General features: G+C 48.1%; 1 protein-coding gene across 4 annotated transcripts in view; it reads left to right on the top strand.

Moving 5' to 3' along the window:
• ATF6 (activating transcription factor 6) overlaps positions 1 to 20,479 on the top strand; it is a 201,151-nt gene extending 180,672 nt beyond the window's left edge. For 3 of the 4 annotated variants that reach the window (XM_042924742.1, XM_042924740.1, XM_042924739.1), the window contains exon 16: positions 15,553 to 16,132. In XM_042924742.1, the coding sequence (XP_042780676.1) occupies positions 15,553 to 15,761 (209 nt within the window). In that variant the 3' untranslated portion in view covers positions 15,762 to 16,132. Of the gene's footprint in view, positions 1 to 15,552; positions 16,133 to 18,692 lie in introns of those variants that run through there. The other variant, XM_042924741.1, reaches the window with a different exon arrangement.
• The last annotated feature ends 1,892 nt before the right edge of the window (positions 20,480 to 22,371 follow it).

The following is a 22,371-nucleotide window of genomic DNA, read 5'->3' as shown; positions in this document are numbered from 1 at the left end:
TTCTTGCCTAATTGCTGTGGCTAGGACTTCCAGTACTATGTTGAATAAAAGTGGTGAGAGTGGGCATCCCTGTCTTGTTCCTGATCTTTGAGGAAAAGCCTTAGCTTTTCCCCATTGAGTGAGTGATGCTAGCTGATGGTGTGTTGTATATGACCTTTATTATATTTAGATATGCTCTTTCTATACCTGCTTTGTTGAGTGTTTTAATGCATCTATTGAGATACGATTTTTACCTTTAATTGTGTTAATGTGGTGTATCATGTTGATTGAGTCATGGATGTTGAACCATCCTTGCTTGCATCCCTGGAATAAATCCCACTTGATTGTGGCATGTGATCATTTTAACATATGATTGGATTCAGTTTGCTAATATTTTGTTGAGAATTTTTACGTCAATGTTCATCAGGGATATTGGCCTATAATATTCTTTTCTTATGTTGCTTTTGTCTGGTTTTTGGCATCAAGGTAATGCTGGCCTCGTAAAATGAGTTTAGAAATGTTTCTTCCTCCTTAGTATTTTGGGATAATTTGAGGATAAGTACTCTTTCTTAAATGCTTGGTAGAATTCACCTGTGAAACTGTCTTCTGCTGGATTTTTGTTTGGGGAGAGTTTTTAATATTAAGCTGTTGGTTCAATTTCATTACTTGTAATTGTTCTATTCAGGTTTTTTATTTTTGAGAGAGAGAGAGCATGAGTAGGGGAGGGGCAGAGAGAGAGAGGGAGAGAGAGAATCTTAAGCAGGCTGCACACTCGGCGCAGAGCCTGACATGGGGCTTGATCTCATGACTGTGAGATCATGAGCTGGGCTGAAGCCAAAAGTCAGATACTTAACCACCTGAGCCACCCAGGCATCCCAAACTCAAGAGTAGATTTTCTAAATATTTGTGATTCAGTCTTGGAAAGTTTTGTGTTTCTGGCATTATTTCTTTTAGATTTTCCAATTTGTTGGTGTATAATTGTTCATAGGAGTTTCTTAGGATTCTCCATATTTCTGTGGTATCAGTTGTTAACTTCTTTCGTGTCTGATTTTATCTGGGCCATCTTTTTTTCTTGATGAGTTTGACTAAGAGGCTTATCAATTAGAAGAAAAAAACTTTTACATTGTTCTATTATTTTTTTAAATCTCGACTTCATTTATTTCCTCTCTCATCTTTCCTTCCTTCTGCTAACTTTGGGCTTTGTTTGTTCTTTTTCTAGTTCCTTTAGGTGTGAAGTTAGATTGTTTATTTGGGATTTTTCTTGTTTCTTGAGGTATGTATGCCTGTATTGCTATGAATTTCCCTCTTAGAACTGCCTTTGCTGCGTCCCATAGATTTTGGAAAGTTGTGTTTCTATTGCCTTGTGTCCCAAGGTATTTTTAAATTTTTTCTTTGATTTCTTCATTGATTTACTGGATATTTAGTAGCATATTTAGTCTCCACTTATTTGTAGTTTTTTTTTCAAGTTTTCTTACTGTAATTGATTTCTAGTTTTGTACTATTGTGGCCAGAAAATATGCTTGCTTGGTAAGATTGCAGTCTTCTTGAATTTATTGAGACTTGTTTTGGGGCTGAACATGTGATCTATCCTGGAGAATGTTCCATGTACACTTGAAAATGTTGATTCTTTTTTTAAAAAAATGTTTAAAAATTAACATTTATTCATTTTTGAGAAACAGAGAGCACTAGTGGAGTTGGGGCCCAGAGAGAAAGGGAGACACAGAATCCGAAGCAGGCTGCAGGCTCTGACCTATCAGTCTTGATCCCGACACAGGGCTCGAACTTAGGAGATCATGACCTGAGCTGAAGTCGTACAGTTAACCGACTGAGCCACCAGGCGCCTCATTTTTAAGTTTTTTTAAATGTGTATTTATTTTTGAGAGAGGGAGAGGGAGAGGGAAGGAGGACACACAAGTGGGGGAGGGGCAGAGAGAGTGGGAGACACAGAATCAGAAACAGGCTCCAGGCTCTGAGCTATCAGCTCAGAGCCTGATGCAGGGCACGAACTCAGGAACCACGAACCACGAGATCATGCATGACCTGAGTTGAAGTCAGACACTTAACTGAGTTACCCAGGCACCCCTTGAAAATGTTTATTCGGAAGGGAGGGAGGGAGGGAAGGAAATGTGTATTCTTAAGTTTTAAGTCCATTTGGTCTAATAAGGCCAATGCTTTTGTATTGATTTTTCTGTCTGGGTGATCTGTGGTTATAAGTAGGATATTAAAGTCCCCTACTATTACTGGCAGCTAGATAGGCACGGGCCAGGCGTCCCTGGGAGTGCCATGCTGGGGTTACCCTGGGGGGATGGACAGCTGGAGCTGGGGTGGCCCTAGCAGGCTGGCCCTGTTCTCACCTGAGCTATTGTGATTTGATGGGGGGAGACGTAAAAAATGGCACTGGCTGGCACCTCCAGCCATGTCTCCCTCTCCTGCCGTTCTCTGTGTGGTCCTTCTGTTGCTTATTGTGCAGAAGCTGTTCAACCAATCCTCAGTTCTTCCTTAGGAGGAATTGCTCTATATGTGTAGATTCAGTGTGTCCATGGGAGAACATTGAGTTCAGGGTCTTCCTATGCCGCCATCTTGGACTGCCAATATTTTAAAGGTTTTAAATATTTTAAATTCTGCTTTTGCAACACTCCAGGAAGTTATGGAAGGGAAGAAGCCCCGTTTTCTTCTGTAATCCCTCACAGTTTAAAGCACTCAGTGAATGTTGACTGACAGTTTTGTAACCCATCATATGTTGTCCGTGTTCCTTTAGAAAATGCTCCCTAGGTCTAATTGGATACGGCCTAATTATGGTCTGGGACCTAATGTTTATAAGAGTCGGTAACAGTACCTGGCCTGTAATCAGTGCTCAAATACTGGTGAATGAATGAATGGATCAATGTAGGTTACAAATTGAGTTTGGTTTCTCAGATAAAGGTACTCTCCGTGATCTGATGAAACCACAGACCTTCCCTTTTCTCCTCATGCTCATCCTTCTTTTTTTAAATGTTTGTTTATTTATTTTGAGAGAGCATGCATGTATGCGAGTGGGGAAAGGTCACAGAGAGAGGGAGGGAGAGAGAACAAGCAGGCTCCGTGTTATCAGTGTGGAGCCCGATGCGGGGCTCGATCTCATCAATCATGAGATTCAAGACCTGTTCATGCTCCTCCCTCCTCCCCTCTCCTCCCCCCTTTCCTCCCCTCCTCCTCCTTCTTTTTTTAATGTTTATTTATTTTTAAGAGAGAGAGAGAGTGGGGGAGGGGCAGAGAGTGAGGGAGACACAGAATCCAAAGCAGGCTCCAGGGTCTAAGCTGTCAGCACAGAGCCCGACGCGGGGCTCGAACTCACAAACCATGAGATCATGACCTGAGCCAAAGTCGGATGCTAAACCGACTGAGCCACCCAGGCGCCCCCATGCTCATTCTTCTTAACCCACATGTTCCCATCACTCCTTCCCCAAGAGTGATACCATTTGGTCCCATCTGTCTTTTGTCTGTAGACAACTCCCGAGTTACAGTGCTAGCCCTGTTCTCTCCGGCCCATCAGGCCTCACCTGTTTCCTGTCGTTTGCTGCTCTTCTCTACTAAATGTCCTCCTGGCATCTCAGACGTGCCCGAGACTCTCCACTTGAGGGCTGCATGGCTTGCCCCTCACTTCCTGACGTTTTTACTCAGAGATCACCTTCTAGGAGAGGCGCCCTGGGCACCGTGTCTAAACCCACATGCCCCTCCCCACCCACCACACTCGCTAACCTCCTTCCGTGCTTTTGTTTTCCTCCGTAGTACTTATTTAACATTCTGTATACTTTGTGTCTCTGCCTCCTCTCTCATTTTATAAGAACTAAGCTCTGTGAGGACAGGAATTTCTTTTCCTGTTTTGTTCACTCCTCTGTCCTCAGTGCCTGGCACGTGGTAGGAATTCAGTAAATGTCTGTTGAATCCATGACTATTTATGTACAATGTTCAGGCGTTATATATCGTATAGAAGAGGTAGTGACCAAGTCAGGTACTTGCACCGATGCATACTGTCCCCGAGAGCAATTGCTAGAAATGCAGACTGATGCCAATGTGTCCTGACAGTGATCAGATTCCAAGAGTGGTTCTGGCACCGGTGATGTGATTTTCTGAGATGAACCCTTTTTTTTAATGTATGTATTTATCTTGAGAGAGAGAGAGAGAGAGAGTGCCGGGGGAGGGGCAGAGAGAGAGGGGCGAGAGAGAATCCCAAGCAGGCTCCATACTGTCAGTGCAGAGCTCGACACGGGGCTTGAATCCACGAACCATGAGTTCGTGATCTGAGCCGAAGTCAGACACTTAACCAACTGAGCCACCCAGGCGTCCATGAGATGAACAGTTCTCGAGTTCAGAAAGAAACGATAGTCCCAGCATAGTGGGGTAGTTATAAGAATGTATTCTGAAGCCACACTGCCTAGTAAACCAGTGAGGTTCTGTCTTGATTAATATAGTAATAATAAGGTGGGTTTTTTTTTTTTAACCTATGTGAAGATTGCACGAGATGTGGGACTATCCCTGTGCCTTGCAGATTGTCCAGCATCCTGACCTCTGCCCCCTGAATTCTAGTAGTTTATTTTTGAGAGAGACAAAGACAGCACAAGTAGGGAAGGGCAGAGAGACAGAGAGAGGGAGAATCCCAAGCAGGTTCCGCACTCCCGGCACAGAGCCCAATGTGGGGCTCAAACCCACGAAGCCACGAGATCATGACCTGAGCTGAAACCAAGAGCCGGACACTTGACCGGCCCCCCCAGGGGCCCCCCAAGTTCTGGTTTGTCTTACAGCTAAACATGATATTGCTCCCTCCCCGGGTCTCCCTATCTTTGGACACTCCCAGCCCAAAGTCCTGCCCGCCCCCCCACTGCTTTTAGTTTCTTCAGGCAGAGGGCAGACATGGGGGTTGCAAGGAGCTCTTTTGCTTGTCCGTGTTCCTTCCGTCTCCAGAAAGACTCTTCAAGTCGGAAGTACCTACTGTGTTTCCATCCGTAGTGTGACTGTTAGGGTCCTTCCCAGCTGAGCGGGGAGAGGTTCTAGCTGCCCCACCTTCGGAAGTGCCAGTCATTTCTTAAAGGAGCCAAAGCTCTTTTCTGTAAGTATTTTGACACAGTTCAATTAAGTAGAACATTTATATATTGGGTGTGAAGAAAAAGGTCAGTGGCCGAGTTCTCGTGGAAGGTTTCTAACAAGTGGGACTTGAAATGGACCTTAGAGGATTAATAGAACTCGGAGAGAGAATTTGGGTGAGAAAGAGCAGAAAGGGCATTTTTTCCAAATAGAGGAAAAAATACCGACAGAGATACAATGCATGGTGTGTTGGGATGGTCAAAACCAGGACTCGAGTTGAAAATTGGCGTTAAGATGGACCAGACGTCGTGGCCCCAGCTTATGGGAGTTCTTGGGAGCCGCCATGCCGCGTGACCTTGTGCCGCTTCACTGTTCATTGTATTCCCTTCCCCCCCTCCTCCCCTCCCCCTGCTCCTTCCCTCCCCACCTCCTCCCCTCCCCTCCCGTGTCTCCCCTTTTGGACTTCCTTCCGTATTTTTCCTTTTGTTTGTTTTGCTTGAAGGTATCTCTTGTGGTCTGTGAATTGGCGGATTTTTATCTACTGTCCATGCAACCCCACTGGGTTCAGGCACAGATACCGACAGCCTGTCGCTGCCTGTCACCAGCTTAGCTTACACGGAGCCAACTACCTCTTGTTAGGATTAGTGTCTGATCCCGAATAGAAATCTGTTTTATGACACATGCTCCTTTGCAAAGCATTGAAGTCTTGTGACTTCTTAAAATTAAACTTCCTGTGAAACGTCTGCATCTTTAAATTCTGTTTATGGTCAAGGTTCTGGCGTGGGTTAGCCACCACCCAGCTGACAGTCTCCTTCCTGGCAGGCCGTTCTCGGTTATTGTGCGTTTACAGGCTGTTCAAAATTCCACATTGCCTGGAGTTTTTCCACCTCCAGGGTCCAGGCACATCTGCTGCTTCCTCAACCCTTCTGAGCTTTCAGAATCACATTTTAGCATTCGTATCTGAAGCCCTTCATTCCTTTTCCTTTTTATGTGGCTGATGAATTTTGTATCTGAAGTATCCTTTTTTTTTCCTACACCTTTTTCCTGACTCAGATCAGGGTTTCGTCTCATTCTCCTGCTTACTTCAGAAGGCCCGGGACGGAAAAGGGCTTTCGTCACCTGTGCGGTAGCCACATGTTTGCTGAGAGGTGACGGAGAGCGAGCCCTTAACCTCTCGTTCCATGCCGTTCCTTTTGGGCCAGCTTTCCCCGAACAGTCCAGGTCTTTTTTTTTTTATTAAGTACCCCAAAACAGCTTAGCCGTCCTGTCACGTATCTCGGCTCTCGGCTGTCCTGTCACAAGGCTCCTGCGCTTGACGCTCTTTGTACGAGGGCGCTGCGCGTGGACGGCGGGGACCTGGCCCGCAGTGGAGGCGCGGCGTCTGTTACTCACACTGAGGCGCGAATCATGGGCAACAGTTGAAGACGCTGGCCTTTCAGGGACGACAAGTTATCGACCACACTCACAGCCTTGGAGTGAAAGGTAACAGGAGCCTCACCTGCCCTTTCGAGGGGACTTTCAGAGCCTCTCTGCTGCTCCTGCAAGTGTACCGCGTGAACACACGCCCGACAGCCCAGGCGAGGGGTCCCGAGTTACCATACGCTGTTTCCCAGTCCGTCCTCCTTTAATTAAAATAGTCAGAACCTCACCAGTAGTGGTGAGATGCAGGGGTGAGTACTGAAACGCCCAGAGAACTCTTTACTGAGTCCCACGGAGTGGATAGAAGATTACGCTGTGGCCCCTCGACTGTCGTGCAGAGGTTCGGGTAACCTGGGGCTCCTCGCGGCAGGTCACTCCACGCCCGGAGACCCCAGCTTGTCACTCAGAAGGGGCTTCCTGAATTCGGCTCAAGGCATTCCCATCCTCCCTGGTGGCCTTCCGATGGCACTCATCGTTTCCTTGCCCCAGAAGTCGTTGCTTCCAGAAAGGAGTAAAGAACCGAACCCGTCTTTATGGCCGCCTAGACCATCCTTCGTCGGAGTCTTCCGGCTGGGCTTAAGGTGGCAGTGCCGTTGCAGCCACGGCTGGGGACTCCCGGGTTTGGGGGCCAGGCCACAGCTTGACTTTTCCCTCAAGGCATCTGAGCTTCTGTCACCAGGTCCTCCGTTTCTTCTCAGCACTTAAGGTATCAGGGAAATCAGTTATCGGTGTGAACCACCACAGGCACACGGGCTGTAGTGACTTTTGCAGGTGGCTTGGGCCATGTACGAGGGAACCTACTCCTGATCTCAAAATTGTCATCTGGATCCCACATTAATCCAGAAAAGCAGTAAAAATTAATAATGTGTGTTACATGTCTCTAACACATGTGCTTTCCGTTATCTGGGCACGTATGCCCCAGCGTACACACAGTTTTTCTGAAACGGGGAGTAACTGTGGTTCCAAAAGGAAACGATTGGTGTGACCCCTTGCAATCTGAGCCCAGCCGCACGTTCCAAATGAAATGGCTCCAAATGCACGGGCAGGTTGTCTGTCTTCCAGAGAGCCGCAGCTGCCCGAGAAGCGGGGAAAGAAAGCGCTTTGGTAGGAAACGTTGGCTAACTTGCAGGCATTCGGATTTAATTCTCTGAAGATGAGCAAACGACTTCCACAAGGTGGTCATATAGGAAGATCCCGACTCCCCTCCTCCCGCACACACCTACAGCTGCCTCTGGAAAGTTTCCCTCTGCTTCTCCCCGACAAAGGGCAGAAAGACCCCATCCGGACGGGTGAGAGAGGCAGAGAGACGCAGGGGTGCCAAAACCCCGTCCCCGGCACAGCGACGCACAACAGGGAAGGAGCTCACCAGCCCGCGGCCTCTGCCCGGGGAGCAAGGGGTCGGTGCCCCACATCAGGCCCCGCGAGTCCTGCACTGGAGAGACAAGCCCAGAACATCCGGCTTATTAGGAAGTGAACGGGGCTGATTATCCAAAGAACCCAAAGGACTGTAGAAACCGAGGTCCCTTTTCAGAGAGCTTGCCTGCAGCCTCACTCACCCCGACCCAGTGCACAGACAGCAGTTTGACAAGTGCTTAGACTAGATAAGAAGGAAATTCACTTGCCGATCTAAAAGCAGCAGCTGGAGGGGAGACGGTCGAAACTCTCCCGGAGGAGAGGCACTGGTGAGGCCAGTTTTGCACCCGCCACCCCCCCCCTCCCGCCCCCACCAGCACACAGGGAGGAGACCATCCTGCTGCCTCGCTGCAGCCAGAAAGTGCCTGTAGGCAGGTGCCGCACTCCCCTCTCCCTGGCAGCTGAGCGCAGCATTGCCCCACCCCCAGCCGGTGCTCCGGCACAGGAAGGTGCCCTCCTGCTGCAGTCCTGATGCCCACAGGGGGGCTCATCTTCCGGCTGCCTTTCTGAAGCCGGCGAGCATGCCACGCCCCGTACACTCTCCACCTGCCTAGTTGAAGTCAGCAGGTAGGCACAGTCTACACGGTGTTGCCCTTGGTTGCCTGGCCCTAGTGCCAGGGGGGCTGCCGTTCCTGAGCTCCATGGGAAGGTAACAGTGGAGAATACAGTTCCTGGCGGGCCACCACCCCTAGAGCACTGCACAGACAGCAGTCTCCCTGGGGAAAAGGCCAGCTACCCTCGAGCTCCTGCCTGGGCAGTAGGCTTCAGGTTGCCCACACAGGGAGAGGCTGATAAGGTGCTCCCGGGGAGCATAAGCCAGGGAGATACCTCTGTGTCCACTCCCCTGGCCTCATGACAGATCTATAAGACCTCCCAGAAAGGAGATTATTCGTTCATCTGGAGCCCCACTTGTTAAAACTGTTGCCCAGGTGACACCTCCAGATCTCCTGGTCTGGCGGCCAGCACAGGGATTACGACTGTCTCTTTGCATACCTTTTCTTTTTCTTTTTTTTTTTTTTTTTTAAGAGGGGGGTGGGGCGCCTGAGTGGCTCAGTCGGTTGAGCGTCCGACTTCAGCTCAGGTCATGATCTCACGGTCTGTGAGTTCGAGCCCCTCGTTGGGCTCTGTGCTGACAGCTCAGAGCCTGGATCCTGTTTCAGATTCTGTGTCTCCCCCTCTCTCTGCCCCTCCCCCACTCACGCTCTGTCTCTCTCTGTCTCAAAAATAAATAAAAACATTAAAAAAAAAAAAAAGAGAGAGAGAGGGGGGAGAGGGCCAGAGAGAGAGAAAGAAAATCCTAAGCAGTCTTCGCCCTGACATAGGACTTGATCCCACAATCATGAGATCATGACCAGAACTGAAATCAAGAGTTGGACACTCAACTGACTGAGCAGCACACTTTAAAAGCTCTTGGCCTGAGGAATTTCACTTTTAACTTCCTGAACTCGGTGTTAAATGAGATTCCTCCCCTGGGAACACTGACAGGTCTTGGCACACTCTCAACAACAGGGACACATCAAGAATAAATCAGGTGGTGTAGACTGTCCCAAAGGTTCAAGAGATAATCATGAACCAGGGCAAAGTTGAATGAGAAGCTTCATCACCTACAGAGGCCAATCCTTCAAGATTGAGAGAGAGAGAGAGAGAGAGCTGCTTTGTCTAATACATAGAAACACACGGGGAATCAAACAAAATGACACAGAGAAATATGTTCCAGATGAAAGAACAAGACAGAACCTCAGAAAAAGACTTTAATGATACAGAGGTTCAGAAATCTGATAAAGAATTTAAAGTAGTCAATAAAGGTGATTGCCGAACTCAGAGGAAGAATGGATGAACACAGTGAGAACTTCATCAGAGAGAAAGAAAATATAAGATAGGACCAAACAGAAGTCAGAGACCTGAAGAGAAAAATAACTGAGCCGAAATATGCTATAGGGGTTCAACAGCAGGCAGAGTAACACATTAAAAGCCTCAGTGAGCTGGAAGACAAGGCAGTGGGACTCATCCAGACTGAGAAGCCGAAAGAAAAAAGAATTCTTTTAAATGAAGAGACCTTAAGGGACCAAAAAGACATAAAGTAGAATTACATTCACATTATAGGGTTCCCAGAAGGAGAAGAAAGAGAGAGGCAGAAAATTCCCCTAACCTGTAGAGGGAAACAGACCTCCAGATCCAGGAATCCCAGAGAGTTCCAAGCAAGATGAACCCAAAGAGATCCACACCCAGACACGTTATAATTATAATTAAAATACTTAAAGACAGAATCTTAAAAGCAGCAAGGGAAAAATAAATTGTTACATACAAGGGCAACCCATTAAGGCTATCAGATTTTCGAGCAGAAACTTTGCAGACCAGAAGAGACTGGCAGGATATATTCAAAGTGCTGGAAGGAAAAAACTTCCAACCACAGATACTCTACCCAGCAAGGTTATCATTCAGAATTAAAAGGAGAGATAAAGAGCTTTCCAGAACTTTAGCTAAAGCTAAACCTTTCCAGAGCTTTCATCACTACTAAACCAGCCTTTCAAGAAATGTTAAAGGGACTTCTTTAAGCTACAAAGAAATGGCAGTGATTAATAACAAGAAAACCTGTGAAAGTAAAAATCTCACGAGAAAAACTAAATCTGTAGTAAAAATAGTGGATTCATTCACTTACAAAGCTAGTATGGAGGTTAAAACACAAAATTAGTCAAATCAGGGGTGCCCGGGTGGCTCAGTTGGTTGAGTGTCAGACTTTGATTCAGGTCATGATCTCGCAGTTTGTGGGTTCGAGCCCTGTGTGGGGCTCTGTGCTGACAGCTCAGAGCCTGGAGCCTGCTTCAGATTCCGTGTTAACCTCTCTGTCTGCCTCTCCCCTGCTCACGCTCTGTCTCTGTCTGTCTCTGCTGCTGTATTATGTTTATCCAGTACACCCAGAACACTCTCTAGGATAGATCACATATTAGGCCACAAAACAGATCAGTAAATTCAAGAAGGTTGAAATCCTTTCAAACATCTTTTCTGACCACAATAGTATGAAATTAGAAATCAGTTATAAGAAAACTAGAAAAACTGCCAGTACATGGAGATTAAACAACACATTACTGAACAGCTGCTGGGTCATAGAAGAAGTCAAAAGGTGAAAATACTTAGAAACAATTGAAAACAAACACAAATACCACAAACTGTAAGATGAGCAAAAGTGAGGAGAGAAGTTCATAACGATACAAGCTCACCTCAAGAAACAAGATACATCTCAAACAATTGAACTTTACACTTAAAGAAACTAGAAGAAGAACAAACAAAGCCCAAAGTTAGTACATGGAAAGAGGTAAAGATCAGAGCCGAAATAGATGAGATAGGAGACTAAAAGGATAATGGGAAAGATACCTGAAACTAAGAGCTGGTTCTTTGAAAAGATAAACAAAATAGACAAACCTTTAGCTAGACTCACCAGGAAAACAGAAGGCTCAAATAATGTCAGGAATGAAAGTTAAACTAATACCACAAAAATAAGAAGGATCGTAAGAGACTATTATGAACAATTATTTGACAATAAATTGGACAATCTAGGAGAAATGGATAACTTTATAGAAACAGAATTTTCCAAGACTGAACCAAACATAAAGAAATAGAAAATTTGAGTAGACCAATTATTAAGATTGAATCAGTAATCAAAAACTTCCAAACAAACAAAAGCCCGGGGCAGATGTCTTCACTAGTGAATTCTACCAAACATTTGAAGATTTAATATCTATCCTTCTCAAACTCTTCCAAAAATTGAAGAGGAGGGAACACTTTAAACTCATTTTACGAGGCCAGCATTACCCTGATGCCCAAGCCAGACAAGGACACTACAAGAAAAGGAAATTATAAGACAACACCCCTGCTGAACACAGATGTAAAGATCTTGAACAAAATACTGGCAAACCCAATTCAGGAATACGTTAAAGTGATCATAGACTACAGTCAAGTGGGATTTATTCCAGGGATGCCAGTATGGTTCAACATCCACATTAATCAACATGATACACCGCATTTATAAAATGAAAGATGAACATCATATGATCGCCCCAAAAGATGTGGTAAAAAGCATTGGGCAGAATTAAACATCTGCTTATAAAAACTCTGAACAAAGTAGGTATAGAAAGAGCAGACTTCAACATAATAAAGGCCGTCCACAACAAACCTACAGCCAGCATCCTACTCAGTGGTGAAAAGCTGAAAGTTTTTTCTCGAAGACCAGTAACAGGACAAGGATGCCGACTGTCACCACTTTTATTCAACATAGTATTGAAAGTCCTCACCACTGCAGTTGGGCAGGAAACAAAGGCATACACATTGAAAAGAAATAGAACTGTCACTGTTGGCAGACGACATAATACTGGGCCTAGAAAACCCTCAAGATTCCACAAAAAAAGGACTAGAATTAACGAATTCAGTGAAGTTGTAGGATACACAATCAGTAAACAAAAATCTGTTGTGTTTCTATACGTGAATAACGAACTATCAGAGAAATCAAGAAAATAATCCCAATTACAGTTACATCAAGGAGAATAAAATACCTCCAAGGAGGTGGAAGACCTTGCACTGGAAACTTTAAGACGTTAATGAGAGAAACTGAAGAAGAATCAGACAGATGGAAAGATGTTTCATACTTAGGGATTAGAAGAATTAACATTGTTAACTCTCCATACTAACCAAAGCAACCTACAAGTTTGGTGCCATTCGTATCAAAATGCCAATGGCATTTTTTCACAGAACTAGAACAAGTAATTCTACAATTTATGTGGAACCCCAGGAGACCCCGAATACTCAAAGCAATCTTGAGAAAGTCCAAAGCCAGAGGTACCACGCTCCCTTATTTTTAACTGTACCGCAAAGCCATAGTAGCCAAAGCAGTATGGTGCTGGCACAAAAACACGTGGGTCTGTGGAACAGGATCAAGAGCCCAGATACGAACCCTCATATATGGTCCGTTAATTTTTGACAAAGGAAGCAAGAATATACAATGGGGAAAAGACAGTCTCTTCAGTAAATGGTGTTGGGCAAACTGGACAGCTACGTGCAGAAGAAGGAAACAGGACCATCATTTTATACCATATACAAAAATTAACTCAACGTGGATTAAAGACTCGAAGACCTGAAACCATAAAACTAGAAGAAAACGTTAACATAAGTGGTAAACTCCTTGACGTCACTCTCGGTGATGTTTTTTTGGATCTAACTCCAAAGGCAAGAGAAACAAAAGCAAAAATAAGCAAATGGGGGGCGCCTGGATGGCTCAGTCAGTTAAGTGTCCGACTCTTGATCTCAGCTCGGGTCATGATCTCATGGTTCGTGGGTTCAGGCCACGTGTTGGGCTCCTCACTGACAGCACAGAGCCTGCTTGAGATTCTGTTTCTCCCTCTCTCTCGCTCTCTCAAAAAAAAATTTTTTTTTTAGACATATATATTTATATGTATGATGGAATAGTACTCAGCCATAGAACAAATGAAATCTTGCCTTTTGCAACAACACGGATGGACTTTAGTGGATGTTATGCTAAGTTAAATAAACAGACCCAAAAAGACATACTCCACTCATATGTGGAATCTAAAGAAATAAACGAAACCAAACCCAGACTCCTAGACAGAGAACAGACTGGTGATTGCCCGAGGGGGAGATGGGTTGGAGTGGGGAGCAAAACAGTAAAGGAATCCGGAAGTACAAACTTGTAGTTCTAAAACAAGTCGTGTGGCTTTCATGTACAGCATGGGGGAATGTAGTCAGTAATATTGTGTTAGCTTTGGTGACACATGATAACTAGATGTACTGTGGTGGTGGCTTTGCAATGTATATAAATATCAAATCACCAAGTTGTGCACCTGAAACTAATATTTTATGTCCATTATACCTGTTTGTTTTTTTTTTTTAAGCTAAGCAAATTACTTAGTCACCGCATAGTGGCAGGACTCCTAAAATTGAAGTGTCCAGAGCGACGGTCTTAAAGAATAGGTAAGGTTAGTCAGTGCCCACAGTTCTTCCTCTCTAGTAAAGTGGGAAAGAAGGAAATCGGCTCCAAGTGTAATAGAAGACATTTGCAATACTTGTAATGAGAAATCGGTCATCCATGGAGACTGTGTTAAAAATTACAGCAGGTAACCAACCAAGAGAAGTGGAGGGATGGAATCTTCCATTAGCTTTGAAATAGACTAACATCTGCTCAGGGAACTTAAAGCTGATGGGTTATTAGATCCAGTAGTTTTCAACTCTCGGGAAGTCATAGACCCCATTGAGAATGTGATTGGGGCCCTTCTCCAGAAAAATAAGCACACAGAAGTTTGCATGCAATTTGAAGGAACGTATGGACTCCCTGAAGTCTGTACATTAGACCCTAATTTCAGACGCCCTGGATTAGCGCATTTCTGTAAATCGTAACCTGTGACACACTCCATGGCTCAGTGTTCCCAAACATAACAATGCAATCTGAAGATCAGATGTCAGACTCCGGGTTTCCCTCCTCTAGATTAATAGTACTTGGCATACACAGTGTGAAAGTAAAACAAAAAAAGAAAAATTCTACTTTTAAATTCAATTCCTGGTCCTGGAGAAGCCCAGCGTGTAACTTCAAAAGTCACCGGTGGGCCGCGTATCATCTTCATAAACAGGTAGTAAGCTCAGCCCTTGCCCCGTCCCCCTCCCAGCTCGGGATTCACAGGGGAAACGCTAACGGACACGCAGGCGTGAATTCCGCACTCACAGCCTTCTGACTGCATTTCCGTGAATGTCCAGCTGGCCTCGGAAAGACCATCCGCTTACAGTTCCCTCACCAGTTTTATGCCCAAGTTTCATTGACCTCAAGTTGGAAAGCGAGTACCCAGAATTACCAACTGGGAAATGATTTGGCTCTCTCCCTAAAACAAAGAGTTTTCATCCTCTTAGGAAGTAAGAGCATGTGTCTGTATATGTCGAACTCATGATGAGTGTCACGTGTCAGGTAAGTGTGGCTCTGTGTGGTTTTCCTGTTCCCTCTGCAAATAGCCTCTAGTTTACCTGCAAGTCCTGTAGCACTCTCTCTAATCCCAAATGGGAAATGCACTCGTCTCTTGCACCAGGAATCAAGAACTCTGGAATGGGAGTCCCTTCGCGCGGAAGGGGAGCGATGGGGACCTCTGGGCAAGAGCATCACTGTCCTGTCTACAGCTTGTCTTTCCCGTGCTTTATGCTGCTAAGGCAGACCTTTAAACTCGTAGCTGGGAATCTTAGCGAAATTAGAAACACGACTGATGAACGGGAGGCACGTAGTCTCGGCCCGGGTCTCCTTGCCGCCCACACGATAGGTTTGTTCTTTGGACAGTTACCCGTTCCCACTGTTGAAGGGGAAGGGAGCGCTTCAGCATTCTTCCCTCCACCCGCCACAGAAATCCTCCTGTGATGTCTGTGGACAGAAGCTCTGGTGTTAACTCGGCCACTGCTCCGAGGCCTTACTAAACCGACGGAGGCGGTTTGGGAGCTGGAACCGAGGAGGACGGGCCGTCTCGGCACCCAGCCCGGCCGCGGCGCCGCTTGGTGACTGAGGGAGCCCCTCTGTTCCCTTGAAAGCGTACTGACAGTTCACAGCCGTTAAAGCTTGTTGATGTCTTTCTGGGACCGACGCTGACGGCGGAATCGCACAGTCTGTTGAATATTGATTCCGTATGTGTATTCCTCCCGCAGAGAACGTGATCAACGGGCAGGATTACGAAGTGATGATGCAGATTGACTGTCAGGTGATGGACACCAGGATTCTGCACATCAAGAGCTCGTCCGTTCCTCCTTATCTCCGGGATCAGCAGAGGAATCGGACCAACACCTTCTTTGGCTCCCCTCCTGCAGCCGCGGAGGCAGCCCACGTCGTCAGCACCATCCCGGAGTCCTTACAGTAGTGACGTGGGGCTGTGTGGCAAAGCAGCGGGACTCTGCCGGACCGCAGGGCGGGGACACATGCTCCTTCCTGCCTGCTTGGTGGCGAGCACAGAGCCGCCTCGCAGTGGGGTTCGAGGGAGTGGGAAAAGCTGTTTTTCACCATCTGCCCTTCCGCTTGGAAAGCACTGAAATTCAGACTCGGGGGAGACGGCCTTTCTCCAGTGGCAGCCACCTCCCTGTCCTCCAGTGCCGCCTGGGGTGGACTGTTTCCTGTACGTTCTGAATCGCTGTCTCTTCTGTATTTCTGTTTGGTTTAAATAGTCATCTTTACAGTAAGATCCCCTTCCCTCCTCTGCCACTTCACTTCTTGATAAAGAGATTTTTATTTACAGCCGTGCAGCACGCCAAGTGTTTCCGCGGATGAGCGTTCCCGTCGACTTCATGCAGATCCGTTGCGGATATGGTGCTGATTGGAAAACAGATTTCGGAACCGGAACAGCCAAAAAAAACACCCCCCGCAAAAGGTCAAAACAATGTGGAGCTTCAGGCAAAAGGGGGGAGAAAAAGACTCCCCATTGGGGAAGGTTGGTCTTTACCTGGGATTGTGGTTCAAACGGGACACAGGGAGGGTGGCAGGTTGGAGAGGACAAAATGCGAGAGCGAGGTGGGCCGTGGGAGGAGGGGCAGCTCTGTGAACACACACGTGGAAGACACGGCAGGTTTCGATGCGATTGTTGGAGTTTAAGCTTGAGCCACAGCAGCCATCTATGCCGAGGCCGCTGAGCGTTAGCATCTGAGCCTGTACGCCCTCATTACGAGCCTGGTGCGGGTTCCTCAAGGACCCCGGGACAGACCCTTCACTTTTGCCGTGAATTCCCACCCACTACCCACCTTCTGCCGATAGGGACGTGAAGCAAACAGGTTTTCTTTTCTCTTGAGAACCGACAAGTACTTATTCCTTAAGACTGTGCAGACAGGCGAGCTTGGATTCCTGTTTGGCCAGTGCCTCCCAGAACTCGGCAATAATTTTCAGCTTCTCCAGGGAAAAGGCAGTGAAGGAATTCACTTCTTTGTCCTCCCATTTTAAAAAAAGAAGAAGAAATAGCCCTCCCACGTTCCTTTGTATCTTATTGTACTTTGGCTGCTTTTCTTTTTCTCTCTGATGTTCTGCCTTCGGTTTCTCGACTGAGTCTTCCTTATTCTCGTCCTGCAAAACTTTGCAAACACTACTTCTCACCCTAATCGCCCGGGCCGCCTCTTCCTGCTAATCCTCCAGGGGACCGTGCGGCTGGGGCGTTGTCAGCCCGCACAGTCAGGCCTGGCTTTGAAATCTGAAGAATCGCTCGGGCTTCTGGCTCTGGACGGTGATGCCCCTCTGCCCGAGCTAGTTGGATGCTCTCCGAGGAAATCAGTTTAACTTGCGCTTGCAGTGTGGGGGAGAAGCGCCCTGCTGCCCGGGTACCCGGCCGTCTGGAGTTGGCCGTGATAACGAGCCTCGCTCTGCCCCACGCACAAGCCTCCCAGAGTCCGGGGCCCTATCCCGGCAGGGACTGTCTTCCTGGGATGCTTCAGTTGGAACGGGCACCAGGACGAGAGGGCCGTGCCAACGAGACCCGCAGGTCACAGGACCGTCTTCTCTTGGAGTCTCTTCTCCGTCCCTGTGCCTTCCGTCCGTCGTGCAGATCAGCTGAGAAAGCAGCGGTGGCCGCGGCCAGTGGGAAGGTGACCTCGTTCCCCAGCCCCCGGCCTGCCGGAGCTGCCCACCAGGGCGGCCTGCGCGTGCACCTCCCCGTCTGTCCCAGCTCTCCCTACCCGTCCGCCGGCAGGTGGCGGTCATGCCGTCAGCCCCCCCAAAGTCCTCTCCTCCAGGTGGACGTGCGGGAGGGACAGCAAGGAGTCATGACCTTCAGCGGCAGCCTGGGAGCCCCCCCCCCCCCACTCCCCCTGCTGACCCTCCAGCTCCTCGTGGTTTCCTGGCCTTGACTTGGTGTTTGGAGATGAGGGAGCGGGCTTCTCAGGGTGCGGTTTCAGGAAGCGAGCGAATGGCCGCTGACAATTGCAAAGAAGTATTCCACCGTCCGAGTTTCCATCAAACCCACTACTATGCCCTGGGCCCCACAGTGCTTTTGATCCAACACGTGTAAGGCTCCCGCCAGTGAGGGCTGTCGGGAAATAGCAAGCGGCTACACCTGATTCGTTAATACAGCAAGCTGGTGTTTTGGTTTAGTGTGTTGGTGAAATCGCCTCTGGGGGGTTGCAGCCAGGAGTTCTGCCCCCAGGATATATATGTGTACGTATCATTTTAATTTATTTTTTAAGTGGGATTTTGCAAGCTGGCAGGGACTTGGTTAAACTAGAGCGGGCAGTCCCCCCAGGAGGTACAGGACCCTGTTCCCCTGGGGCCGCCCCCGCTGCAGTCTCGGGAAGTGACGATGGGGACGGCCAGGAATGGTCCTTCACCTGGTGGCAAATCCCACGTTTTTAGGCTTTTAATGGAAGTAGGTGTTTCCCCGTGCGAACTACTGAGTCAGACGTAGGGGCTCCTTCCCCAGGGGGGCGTTCAGCTCACTCAGAACAGATATGCAGCTACATTACAGTAGTAGGTGTAGACGGCCTCTTTCCAAAGTGAGGATTTGTACAAGGATCATCTCGAATCCAGTGCTTGCCAGGCTTGTAGTTTAGAAGCTTTACGTTAGATTATTGAGTGTCAGGGTTTGTCTTTTCACAAGTAAACCAAAAAAATCTAAGAAAACTAACTTTTTTCTAAATGACTGCAGCCTCCCAACACCAAGTTGGCACGGCTTTGCCTTTTCTTGTTAGCAAGGAGTAGACACGGAGGTATTTGAAAGCAGCAATGTTCTATGAGTCATTCTTGAATGTTCTAAATAAACATTACTTAGAAACAGACAAGCAACTTGGGATTCAAACTGATTTTTCTATCATTTTTAAAGAGACACTGTCCCGGCTAAACCTTCCTGGCTGGACCCTTCCTGCCGGGCAGGAGCCCGGTCGTCACGGCAGTGACCCCGACAAGATAGCCGTCGCTGTGGCATTGGGAGTCCTGGACACTGGACAGCTGTCCAGCTCCTGCAACTTTTGCACTACTTTCTGGCTCTTGCCATTTTCCTAAAGCTCAGGTTGTGAAACTTGGCAGAAAAATAGCACAGGGAAAAACCCGTATTTGACTCCGCGACACTGAAAAGTTTCAAAGCAACTCCCACGTCAACTACCTATGAGGAGTGACCCCTTTTTTACTGACGAGCCAGAGTAAGACCCCCGTCCCCTCCAGTCCGACCTCCCGCAAGCTGTCCACCCAGGAATGCCCTCTCTCCACTGCGCACCGATGGGCCAACTCCGGGCTCCTGCAGCAGATCCGCGGGAACCGAAGCTCCAATGGAGCCTTTTATACTAGCCGCTGATTTATACGAACTAACCTCTCAAGTACGACTGCCGACGCCAGAATCGATAGATGCTTATTACCACCTGTGCACCCCACGCTCTTAACCAGAATGTTAGTTTTGCCCATCCCGAGTCATTCTAATCTACGGAAAGTAGGATCTTTGCTGCTAATATGAACACTAATTACGTACGTTAAAAATAAGAATAAAGCCTAAAGAAAGGAAATGTGAGAAATTTTCGTTTCTACCCCTAGTAACATTTGGGGAGGGGGCAGTTTCTGTGTCCCCCCCCACCCCCCACTCCTAGGGGTTATGGTCAACTTTTTATTTTCTAGGAAAACAGGATACTGGACTGTGCAGAAGGATGTTGCTGCAGTCCAGACGGAAGTATGCACATAGCAGAAATGCCGTGTTCTGTTTCCCCCAAACAGAAATCGGAATGTATCCTGTTAACTTCTATTTTTAGTGACTAAGCTGAAAACAAAGTCTATTTTAGATAAGTCTAGAACTTTGAGCAGTGTGTTCTAAATAGCTGTGTTACCTTTCGGGTTATCTGTCAGAATAATCCGTATAAAAAGAAGGACAGAGGCATCTTGATCGGGAAATTTGGTCCTGTGTGTGGATCGTGTCGTGGCTAGCCACTGGCGGATAACGGACACCAGTCTCGACATAACGGTTTGCTCACTTTAAGCATTAAAGGTGCAGCACATTAAAAGCCTCCATTATATTAGTTTGGGGAACCAAGGAGTAAATAAATCCTGGTCTGTCATTTGCCAAGGTCAACAAACAGCACACTGTGTTGCTTCTTGTCCCCAGTGCAGTTGGTGACCATTAATTAAACCCGGAGGCTTGAGACGGCCCCCACATGGGAACCCCAGAGAGATGAGCAGGTTGACTTTCACAGTGAATGCAGATTGGACCATTCCCCTCACCCTCGGCCCTAAATGCCAGGCCAGCCACCTGGATAAGAGATGAGGGGGACATAGAACGGCGGGTGAAAACCGCCACGTACATCTGGCCTTAAGACACCAATTACTTAGTTCTCATCACGTTGGCAAGTGTGGTGGGGCTGAGACCCGTGGTGCTTCACCCGAGCAGCCGTTAGGGCCTAAGGAGAGAGTGTTCACCAAGCCACATCAGCGGGTTTTCCTTCCAAGATCGTGTCCATGCTGAACAAAGAACAGGTTAAAAGACGAGGAACGGGCTACGATTCTCTCCAACAATAGTTATGTCGGTTCATGATGCGTAAATGACACCAGATTTATGTGCTTTTAAGCAAGTCTTTATAAGGCCATGCTTGTTCTTTGTCTAAGATTCAAATAAAGAATTTTTAAACCTGCCTTATTTTGTTCTGTATAGACCAAGAAACAAGACCCCAAATGAATCTTCAGTGTTACGTGATTAGTTATGAGAAGGGAAACCCAAAGGGTTCCGTGGCCTGTTACCGTTTAGGTGGAAACAACAGAACGCTTTTCCACTCTCCACCCCCACCCCCCGCGCTGCCCCCCAGCCTCGTTAAGTAAAAGTTTCCTTTATTGTGTCCAAATATTTCAACTACAATCTTACTAAGGAAAAAAACTCGCCTAAGAACTCGCACTTTGTCCTACATCAACAAACTGGGTCACTCAATCCCATCAAAGGCCTCTTCCCGGTTTGGAGCGACAAGTATCCCCGTGCATGGAGACAGTCGCTGAAAAGCGACGGCAGCCGGTCCATCCGGGGGTCGTTAGCGCAGGCGCTCACTGAGCACTCAGCATATGCTTCAGACGACACCTGAGGCTCGTCAGTCCTGCTGTCCTGTTTCGGTCCTCCCAACAACCCGGTCCCGATCGCGGCCATGTGACTAGGAAGCAGTGTAGCCAGTATTTGGACCCAGGCAGTCTGCTCTAGCACATGGATTCTCGGCCACCGTATTGTTTCACCTCCGGAGACACAGCTCCCATATAGGTCCTGCCCTGCAAGGCTCACAGTTGGCCTGTGAGGCCAGAGACGGAAACGCACAAAGTGATGTCAGGGTTCTCCTAGGGGAAAAACTCCGTGTGGTTCCAAAGACATTCGACATTGGGCAAATGAGACCCAAGGCCCCTTTTCCGCCGAGAAAGCAGACCCCGGGGGACGGGCTGAGCGGCAGAAAAGGGGGATCGAGCCACATGGCGCGGTGTCTGGGTGCTGGAGCTCCGGGAGAGGAGTCATGAGAGGGCTCCCTGGTGGCGGGAAGTCAAGAGGACTTTCACAAACCGTAGCACTAAAATGTAAATGCTCTTGGGGGCACCGGGGTGGCTCAGTCGGCAGAGCGTCCAACTTTGACTCGGCTCGTGATCTCACGGTTCGTGAGTTCAAGCCCCGCCTCAGACTGCTGTCAGTGCAGAGCCTGCTTTGGATGCTCTGTCTCTCTATCTCTCTCTCAAAAATTAATAAACGTTAAAGATAATTCATTAACTAACGTAAATGCTTTTTCTGCCCGAGCCTTCAGTAAAGCCTGCCGCACGCACGGCGCCGTGTCTGTGGTTCGGCGAGCAACGTGGCGGAGGGTGCGGCGTGGGGCGACCAGTGACAAGTGTGTACACGGGACAGCAGAGAATCCAAAACCGAGGAGTCCGTGAAGCCCCAGGGGTGAACAGGGAACCAGAACTTCGCCACCAAATCCTTACGGGGTTGTCCCCTGGGACCTCCCACTGTATGTGGGATTCGGGTTCCGGCCAAGTTTTGGATCTCGGAGGATAACCACGTGGCCACTCGCCCTGTTAGCCACAAAGGACGTGACCGGCAATGAAGAAGAGAGGAAGAAACCGAGCCACGTGTCACGGGCAACGAGGGTGTTGAGGCGGGTTCAGGAAAGAGGGACGACAGCTGAGAGCCTGTGACCTCCAACAACGCCGGCGGGTTTTCCACGGGCCGCTTCCCTGCGAAGCCACATACTCTGTGCTGGTTGTGGGTGGAGCACACGGGGGGCTACCGGCCTGCTTCTCCTGCACCTCAGTCCCCGGGGGCAGGTGAGCCACCCGGCGGGCTGAAGACCAGCCTGGTGCTCCTGTGATCGAAAGCCCCAGGCTCAGCTGACCTTCCCACCCTGCTCATGCCCAAGAGCTTAAGCGGGACGTTGGGCCCCGTCCCCAGGGTGCGTTCAGTGCCTACTCCTTGGGTCGCAAGTTCTGTCTTTACAAAGTTTTCGCTGCGGGATTCACGTCTAGTGTGGATGTAGACCTGAGGCGGGAAAGGACGCTTCTGTAAG

This window comes from Panthera leo, chromosome F3, assembly GCF_018350215.1.
Source record: "Panthera leo isolate Ple1 chromosome F3, P.leo_Ple1_pat1.1, whole genome shotgun sequence".
In the NCBI taxonomy this organism is placed as follows: domain Eukaryota; kingdom Metazoa; phylum Chordata; class Mammalia; order Carnivora; family Felidae; genus Panthera; species Panthera leo.
This window is presented reverse-complemented; position numbering and strand designations above follow the sequence as displayed.